Here is a 9,845-nt window from a genome sequence, read left to right as displayed (position 1 = left end):
TTTTCTTTGAAGAATATGTCTAATACGCCAATGACTGTGTCAGCCAGAGTGGTCAGCTGCCTCATTTTTGTGTCACTCACACAGATGAGCATTTTAGTGGCCAAATCAGAGTTTGACGCCAGCCCCCACCAAGGCTCTGTGAAGCAGAAGTTTAGGATGTTAGTAACTTTAAAAACCAGGGAACCAAACCTTAATGGTTCATCCCTGTCTTCTGTTATCCATTTCAGTCAAAAAACCATTATGTCAACCTGCAAAAAAACTCCATAGGACGCAAAAAAGTGTCAAATGTTTCATGTTGTGCGTTCTATTGAATGCTTTGCTGACACATTACGTAGCAGTCGATGCAGCTTCCTGCATGTTCATCCAATTGCTGCCTGCTGCGGTCGTCCATTCAATAAGCAGCAATCATGCTAAGAGCACAGGGGCATCATAAACTCCACCGACTGAGCTTGTTCTGGCCTTAATATGTCTGCACCCATGCAGAGGTAAATGTAATATCCTCTTCTTGTTATTTATAGCTGCAAACGGGGACTTGACTGCTCTCTCCCTCTCTCTCTCTCTCACACACACAGGCACACAAACATACACATTTATGCTGAAAACAAACCCACAGAAAGCAAATGTTCTCCCTCCATCTCTCCTTCCTGGCTGTGGGATGTAATAAGCAGTTTTGGAGGTAAATCTCATCTGACTGTTGGTGCATCTCTCAGTGCGGCTTTCACCCTGAATCTTAACACGGAGGTATGAGGTTCTTGCAGAGCTCCGCTTTCGTTACATATAGGACAGCGCTTCCAGGAGTCACCCCTCACAGCCACTGTCCACAAATCAAGGCTTAAATCATCGCCCTCCTTGTTATATCCCATTATTTCCTCTTCCAGCTGTTTTTACGTCCAACTGCTTGGGAGAGATTTCATTAGTCATTAAGTCTGCAGGAGCCTAAAATCAGACCAAATGCAAGAGCAAAATGGGCCATTAAAAGAGGTGTGAAAATAATCTGTGTTGAATTTATATTCTTTTATTTGCAGTTCGTCTGATCCCTGAGGCTACATCCTGAAACAAATCATACTTTTATCTTCATCTGAAGAAATTAGTCTCATCTTGCTCATTTGTTTTGCCGGTTAAAAACTCCAGTTGGGCTTTTAATAAATAAAAATAACTTTTTAAAGCTAGAAAGAAAATATAGCACCTCTGTGTGCTGAACTAAACGCATCTCAACCATCAAGAAGCAGTAGAAGTTCTTCCAAACAGGCTTCAAGTGAATTGAGGCTTTTAGTTAAAAGAGAGAAAAAAACAGCAATTAAATCTAATTCAATCCACTTTTGGACTTTTCTGATTTCTCATGAATATAAAGCATAATTGGAGGCTTTATTCCAACTTTTTAAAGCCTCATTTTCTACTCCTCTGGGTCACAGTTCAGAGATTATTTGAGTTTTTGAGATGCTAAAAACTTTTTGGAAATATTTGTATCCTTTTTTTAAAAAAAAGTTGATTTAAAAACATTTAATTAGATACAGATGACTATTAGATTGGAGTAATAACTATACTCTGACACAGACACCAATCTTTCATAGTCACTGGATCCATATTCATTTGACTACCATAGACAGTGAAGAGAAGGGTGAGGGAAGAGGTAACATCCATCTCCAAAACTCTGTTCTAGGTTATGTTACTGCAATAAAATAGATTTTTTTTAAGCTATCTTCATCCGGGGTGCCGCTAAATAACACTGATGCCACATCCTGTTTCTGGTATTAACATCTGCCCAAGCTGATTCAGATGCAAGTAGACAGCTTTAAGTACAGCTCTTTACACCTGCTGTTAACATTCAGTAGATGCTTCACATGCAAACACCATCTGCTGTTTCACAGCATCTACTGTGGATGTAGATGCTGTGTAAAAGCAAAGGAACATACAATACAACAATGGAAAGTTTGAGTTTGCCATTGAATGGATCTAAAATCCAAATCTGCATCACATATTCCAGTATAGCTTACAGGAAGCTTGATTTGCTCCTCTAAAGCTCAGTTATACAACAACTGTGCAGGACCTTGTTGTGATCCTGTAGCTCCCCACCCTGAACCCTGTCTGCATCCAAAGTTACAACATGCAGGTTAGTCCCTGTTTAGGGATTCCACCTGTATAACAAATTGCAGAGATGTCTGAATTCCTAATGAAATGTTCCCACTGCCTGCCATCAGCTGTAATCACACTCCAAAGTCCCCAGAGGGTCCACCTTAATGGTCAGCATAGCGACTCCACAGACTGCTCTAACTATTACACTAACAGGTAACACCTTAAAAAGAGACACTTGTTCCACTGAAATTGGCCACCTGGGCTTTGTCCCACTTTCCACTGACCTACTTATACGTTTTGGACATATATTCAGTCCTGTTGTACCAAGCTATGAACTTGTTTATGCTCTGACTAAGAAGGTTGCAAAATGCAATAAACTGGGGTATATTTTGGGGTCCATGGAAACTTCTTGGAGTCTCACAAAATGCTGAATTAAGGAAAGGTGGAAATCTGTCAGCTAATAGCCTTTACTGGTCACCATGAGGACAGCAATGTGGGGAATCTACATGATCCATGTTTTGTGTCTAGGTCTTGGTTACCGGGCTTGACCATCCTTTCTCAGATCTCAGTTGGGATTTGCTCCTCTGTCTCTGCTTCAGAACTCTAATGTTAGACCAGAAGGCAAAGTCTGAAAACGATGGATTATAGTTATGTTGTGCAGAATAATTAATCTCAGACATTTGATCTAAAACCAGTGTATTTCACACTTCTTAATGGGACAAATAACAGATGGTTAAACTGCCACCTTCATTTGAGCAAGAGAAAAAGCAAATAAATTATTAAACATACAAAGTTCAACATAAAAGCAGGCTGTACAATAATCTGTTATTAGAAATACACATATATTTTTAAGCATTAAATAGCACACTTGAAATGTTCGGGAACTGACAAAGAAACTACATTTTCCAGAGTTTTCATGAAAGCAACACAAGTATGTGCACGTGCGTGGGATTTGACGCGCGTCGGGTGTTTGGTTAAAATTTATATGGCGAAAATGGATGAAACTCGAACTTTCTAAATAAACCCAGTAGCACATAGTAGAACCTTCATTTGTTTTAATGTTTTATTTATTTGATAAAAATCAGACGGGTACACCCGAACTGACGAGCTTCCATGAACCGACTAATCTTTGGCACCTGAAGGACGGCTCCTCCAAGCTCCACATCTACGTGACCTGGTCCAGAGTGTGTAAGCGGGTTCACGGCAGAGCCAGCTTGCTGTTTGAAACATGCGGTCTGAGGTACGCTCCTGAGAGGGGCGGCAAAAGGAGGAGGCGGCCTATAGGGTTCGGTGAGTCCGCCATTACTAACACTGACTTCCGCTAGCAAAAAAAGGGACAAAACTCGGTTCAGAGGTCCTGTTGATTATACACATCTCATTCTGCCGCAGGTAGCTTCCACAGCTTGTTTAGCTTTCCGACTGAAACCTCTTCATGAAGACTGTTTGGCAAACTGTTGGAAGTTATAATGAGTGTTTATGGGGTTAGTAATGCAGAGATGGTGATAAGTGAAGCAAATTGGAGAAGAATGTGTCCGTAAGAATGCCGGGTCATAATTACAGGCCTGTCAGTCAGAGGAACTAAAGGTAACTGTTGTAGGTAAGCAGATTGTTTGCATTGGGGAAAGTGCTGCTCTAAGACTCAGCGGTGGTATGCACAGTGTGTGTGTGCGCTGATGTGACGTTTCAAGAGGAAAACTAGTGCAGCCACTTGATCCAGGCCAGTTGGTGATCAGCATGTGGTGTATGAAATCAAAACAATTGACCAGTATCACTATTCAGTTTTATTTAAGATTTTCATGTGTTTTTATTATTGTGTTCCGTATTTATTATAAAAATAAGATTCACAAAGCTATAAGTGAAAATACTTGTAAACTATATTACAAAAAAGTTATATGTCTTTTGCTTTTAATTAGGCATTTTTTCTAAGTAAATCTATGTGTTTTGCTGATGTATTGGCCTTCTGTCAATGACATTCTATCTCTCCCATCAGTTTGTCTGATGGGAGAGTACCATCAGTAACAAGAGTTGTGTACTGATGATACACAACTCTTGGTACTCTTGGTACCTACCTTTCTTATTCTAGTATGTTCAAATAGAGGTGCACTGATTGCAGTTTTCTGGCTGACCACAGATGACACATCTTTAATAAGCTTGAACCTGCCGATCTCTTTTTTTCTGAAATGTTCCTACGCAAGAAAGTTGCGGAGTTGGTAACAGTGGGGCGATTATTGTTAACTCCAAACATGCAGACATGACGTGTTGAGCAGGGCTAGCAGTCAAAGCTCTCTCACAGCAGAGCAGAAGAGGACAGTGGCTGATTATTTGACCTTTGCTGTAGATGAGATTGGGGGATAAGATTGACTTCACATGTGTCAGTTGATCACCAATCTCCCAAAATTAAGGAAATTGGCGCCTATAAATCTTCTAGCCTATATGTGAAGCTACACAATGTCACGAATCAGTTTGACTGATAAGGAAGTTCTCTCCTGCTTAAGTTTATTCCGACATATACATTCATGTCATCTGTGTTGTATTGTAAAACTGTCCAGATCCAGAGTCATTTAACAGATTGATTGGAAGTTTAATGAGCTAGCTGGTGGTCTGGGAGCTGTCGGCTGAAGCTCCTCCATATTCAGTATTTATTCGTCAAACGGAAAAGAGCAGAGGTCTGACAGTGTCTGACGCTCTCCTCGTGCTCGGACTGCTGCATCTCACGATTGGGTGTCTGAACCTTGAGTCCAAGAATAGCAGCATTATTTTGTGTGTGTGTGTGTGTTTGAGAGAGAGAGAGCGAGCGAGAGAGAAAATATTTCTCCAAAAAGTGAAAGAATGATGGATTTTTCAGTTTTCACCAATCATAAAGCAGCCTCGGAGATGGAGTGAGCCCACTGTGACGGATGAAAGGATTGTTTTATGTGGAGCTCACATATGACTGTGAGATGTCTGCAGACAGGTGAGGGAAGATCATCGGGCTAAAAATAGAACTGAGAGCATCTCAGTTTTCACTTGGAAACCCAGCCGAAATAATCCTGGTTTTGTTCTCCATCAGCAAGAAGTTCATCCTGGTAACGAAGTGATTAGCTCTCCCAAACAGGCAATCATATTGTTATAATAAATCAGTATCTTTACCATTTTTATCATTTAGAACTGCAAGTAATGTCATGTAAATAATGTAATAATCATAAATAATAATAATCATAAAGAAATAACCTTTTCCACTTTTAAGTAAATGAAGGTTGACGGGGAAAAACAAGGTGTTCAATGAGAGAAAACGGGTAACCAATGTAGCTCTTTCTCGCCTGTTTCACATGGAAGCTGGTTTAATTTAAAAGTAGAAACCCACTGTACTGTCAAAGCCTTACCTCACATGTTTGTTTTTTTAAATTTTGTATGTTGTGGGATGACTGTGGGAACAGTAGCTGCCTGGCAGGGTTTCCCTCAGTGTATTATTAGCCTGGCGGGCCACTAGGCTTTACTTGTGCCCCCACCAGGCTCAGCATTGCTTTTTTTTTTTAAAGTCTTTTTAAAATGTTAGCATTTTTTAAGGCTTTATAGTTTGTGTTCAGGTATTAATCTTCCAATCTTTCAATAACACATATCAAGTGATATTTTCTAATTTCCTGTCAACTTTAAACATTTTTTAACTCAAAAATATGACTGGCCACTGCATGAATGACTGCGGGAAAATGTAAAAAACACATGAAAATAAAGACTTCAGAAACATATAAAAAATAATTAAAACCAGATTCATTTGTGCTTAAATATATAATTTGTTGGCACTAACCTAAAAAAATAAATATGAAGGTGAATTAAATTCTAAATGTTAAGTAAAGTTCTTTTTAAAATTAATTACATTTGAAGTGCATTGATTTATTTGGGCCATATAATAATTTCTGCTATTATCCTTAAAACGACAGTATAGTTTAAAATGTGCCTTTTTTGAGCTTTGCATCTTGTTATGATGTTATTTATAATGTTATAATCTCATCAAAAACATACCTGGAGTGTTGCGTTGATTCTTTCATACATTTTTGACATATCCTTTATAATCTCCATAGCAACCATTCAGCAGTCCAAAACACCTGGGTGGACTCCTCCTTGGAGGCGCAGTTCCTCCTCTGAGCTGCAGTTTCCAAGTTTCTTCTAAGCTTCTGTCTCACAGAGCAGCAGCCCTCCCCCACAACTCTCCCACTCAGCTCCTACAGACTAGCCAGCAGCAATTGGCAAACACCTGATGTAGCTGTGCACCTGCTGAGCTCAATATAAGAGCTACTTCTCAGTGCGACGCTGTTAAAAACATTGTTAAAGGGTTAATAGAGGAGCCATGTTGTGATGACTTCCTGAAGAAATAGGAGTTTTTAAACAGACAGAGGCCAGATTTTAAGCTATTAAATTACAAAGTAAATCTTCTTTTAAGTCATACTTGATATACATGCAGCATTTTTATAACAACTGAAGGTAACATAGTTTATTGATTATGCTACAAAATGGCACTATGTGCCTGGAAAACACATAATTCTGCCTCTTTCATCCTGTCATTTTTGGTCCTCAATATTCCAGTAGTATTCCATTCCCCTCTATTCATACATTTACACTAAGTGTATTATAAAAAGCTGTATCTTTCAATGTTACATCAGACTCCAGCTGTTCCTCATCATCAAGCCTTCAGGTGGAACTTCAGTAAGCAACTTTTTAATTGGCCTTTAACTAGAAAAGCAGCTCCATCTAATCAGGGGCCTGTCACGTCCGCCTGTGCCTGCTGTCTCATTTTCTGTGGGTTAATGCGTTTCACTCAACACATTTAGTAAATCTCCCAGACCAGGATTACTGCATCAGAGGGATTTAGGATCTCTGCCTGCCCAACACATGTTGCACAGTTACCTTTGTGCATTGTGCTCTCATGTTGTTCCTGCAGAATTGTCTCTCTCATGAGCAGCCAGCATTTTTCAGATCTGCTGGTGTCTCACACCAAACCGTGTGTGTTATATGGACCAGTGGTGGCTGTAAATATGACCGGCTGCATCCTTTTTGTTTTTGACATGGAAGGAAACTGAGATCAGCAGGAGGAAGCTGATCAACCAACTTTTAATGTCATTTTGAGTCGAAAAGGATTTTTCTTTGTTTGCTTACTAAGGTGTCCTTTAAACCCCAGAAAAACAAACAGTTACTGTTACTTTGTTGTTGTTGTTGTTTTTTGGTTAGATGAAAGAGGATTACCTAAAGATTTTTATTTACTGATTTAATTGATACTGATTCCTACGTTTTCTTTGAATAGAAATTGATTCCCTTGCTGCCAGTTTTGACAGCAGTATTTTAACCCTTTGTTGTAGTGCAATGAGCACAGCAAAGAGAAGTGGCTTCAGTCCATTTGGATCAGTACCTTCAGCCCTGATGCGTTCTGCAGCAGCAGCTACTGGAGACAAGCCTGCTAGAGGGGCTTTCTCCCTGGAGAAGGAGAAGCAGAAAGACGGGACTGCTTGTGAGAAGCAGGAACAGGCCTCTGTCGGTCGCGTGTTGGAGGAATTTTTCTGGATCGGAACCAGCATTGTGGCTTTTTCCAAATGGCGTCTCGGCTACATGGGTAAGCTGAGTCAGAGAGTCGAAGAGTCGGATAGTTTTAACTGAATGTTACTAGAAATTAGTCTTCACAAGGTTAATTTTTTTCATATCTCCAGTCGACTGCATCAGGTCAGGTGAGAGTGCTGAAGGGAGACATGATGAGGTTTGACAGAATGAGATAGATGTGCATCACCTTATGACCTCAGTTTATGCAAAACTGGACAACTAATCAATAATTCCACCACTTAAGTTAGTTGTAAAGATTTGGAAGAAATTAGATTTGATTTTGCCCTATTTATTTATTCTTTTATTTAGCTGTCAGAGGTGACTCTGTGACAAATGGAATTTGTCCAGAAATAGTGTTTTATAGCTGTTAAATACTATTATTAAATAGTACCATGATTTTCATCTTAATTTACTCCCATTTTGCTCTGCAGTCCTTTTTTTGCAGTCATCACTGAGTTTTCAGATCTCACTCACCAAGTTGGCCTTTATTATTTCCCAGAACTTGAGAGCTCATCACCAAAAAAAGCTCTAGAGCGATTTTGAATGACAGATTCTTTTTGCACATGGAATTTTTGTTCTTTCTAGACCAAAAACTGAAATAAAGAACTGATAATTCCAGCTGACTCTCTCTGATGGGTCATGGCCAGCACAGAAATGAAACTTGAGGTTTAGCAGCAATGTGACATTTGTCCCGGTTGTGGAACGTGTCATGATTCGCCTCCATTTATCCACAATCCTTTTTTCTGTAGCCTTCCACACTTTCTCATCTAGCATCAGAAAAGTGTCACTACGCTGCAACCAAAGTAGTATTAAAATATTAAACTGCAACATCTGGTGCAGTGAGTTAACACATTGGAATACAGCACACTTGCTCTGCTGTGCTTTATAAAGAGCACAATTATATTTCACACTTCCGCGGTTTGTAAATTTCCCACTGCAGCCGTGAAGGTGTTGAAATCACAGGGTACCACATGCTGTTAAACTCACTTCGCAGCACTTCTGTGCTAATCTTAACCACAGACTCATGACTGGCATCTTCACATCATGGAGCCTCCTGACAACGTGAGCCTGGTTACTACGGTAATTACACTACCTGTTCATCACAGTGACATCCTTTTTGTGTCCTAAAGATGTAAAATATCTTCACCACCTTTTGTTTGCCCCCAAAATTGCCACGGATCCCACAGAATCACTTGTTTGTTTTTAGTATTTGTTTGGGACATAAGGTCTGAGCCAACAACCCCCCTCCTGCTTCTCCTCCAGCTTAACCTGGTTTTCTGACAGAAGAGGCGAGCAGATAATTCCACCTGCTTGGCACACATTTTCCCAGTGGCACTAGGTCAGCCATGAAAAGACGTTCAGTTATTCCTCTGACCTCTGCTGTGTTTCTCAGCCACCGTCTGCCGTCTGCGCTTCACTTGACCTCTTTACCAAGTGGGTCACAGAGAGGTGGAACATTTGCGGTCAGGTTTTAGAAACTTTCAATTGAATCTGGGGGTCATTTAAACAAACTCCCATATCCAAACAGCATCCATGCCATGAATTATGAGTCGCATGAAGAAGCATGCGTACGTGTGGATTTGGAATGTTTCATGGTCTAAAACACATGTGGGCCCCAAATTTTCACATTGGTTAAATATTTCCAGATATATCATACATGTTTACATGTTTCCCATGTGCGTCACATATTTCCACATGGTTGAACATGTGGAGATGTGTGATGCACATGAAAATATGTGAAACCCATGTGAAAATGTGAATCAAATGGATTTTCACCATGAAACTTTCCACATGTATACATGTTCTTTTTCATTGGACTCATCACTCAAATGGTGTTACAGTGTTTTGGTCAAACTTTCAGATTTGGTCCAACTCTAATGCTACTTATGACCTCATCTGGCGTTAATATGCTTCTTTTTTTATGAATAAATCTGTGCCTGAGAATTGTTGAGCTGACACTAGTTTTGTTTTTTCAGCTGACATTGGATTGGACCTTGTTTTTGTTCATTTTGCCATCCACATGCAATCACTTTGTAAATCTGAAGTTGTAACCATGGCAACAAGCCCAGATTCTTGCCTGTGCATTATTTATTTATGTACTTCCCATGCACTTTTTGTTTCTGCACCTGTACTAGGTGTTGGATGTGTGCTGCTGCTGCTGCAGTGTTTAAACCAGCATCTTTCAGGCTGACTGTATCACTATCTAC

The 9,845-nt window shown here is 39.9% G+C and overlaps 1 protein-coding gene across 1 annotated transcript in view; it reads left to right on the top strand.

Annotated features, from left to right (window-relative positions):
- Positions 1 to 6,983: 6,983 nt before the first annotated feature.
- Positions 6,984 to 9,845, top strand: part of plch2a (phospholipase C, eta 2a) — a 56,950-nt gene continuing 54,088 nt past the window's right edge. Inside the window, exon 1 of the mRNA XM_015015482.1 lies at positions 6,984 to 7,654. Coding sequence (XP_014870968.1) covers positions 7,408 to 7,654 — 247 coding nt within the window. The 5' untranslated portion in view covers positions 6,984 to 7,407. The remainder of the gene's footprint in view (positions 7,655 to 9,845) is intronic.

Source organism: Poecilia latipinna, unplaced genomic scaffold (genome assembly GCF_001443285.1).
Source record: "Poecilia latipinna isolate Pla-1442-1.1 unplaced genomic scaffold, P_latipinna-1.0 Scaffold1916, whole genome shotgun sequence".
In the NCBI taxonomy this organism is placed as follows: domain Eukaryota; kingdom Metazoa; phylum Chordata; class Actinopteri; order Cyprinodontiformes; family Poeciliidae; genus Poecilia; species Poecilia latipinna.
Note: the sequence above shows the minus strand (reverse complement) of the source record. Positions and strands in the feature narration are given on the sequence as shown.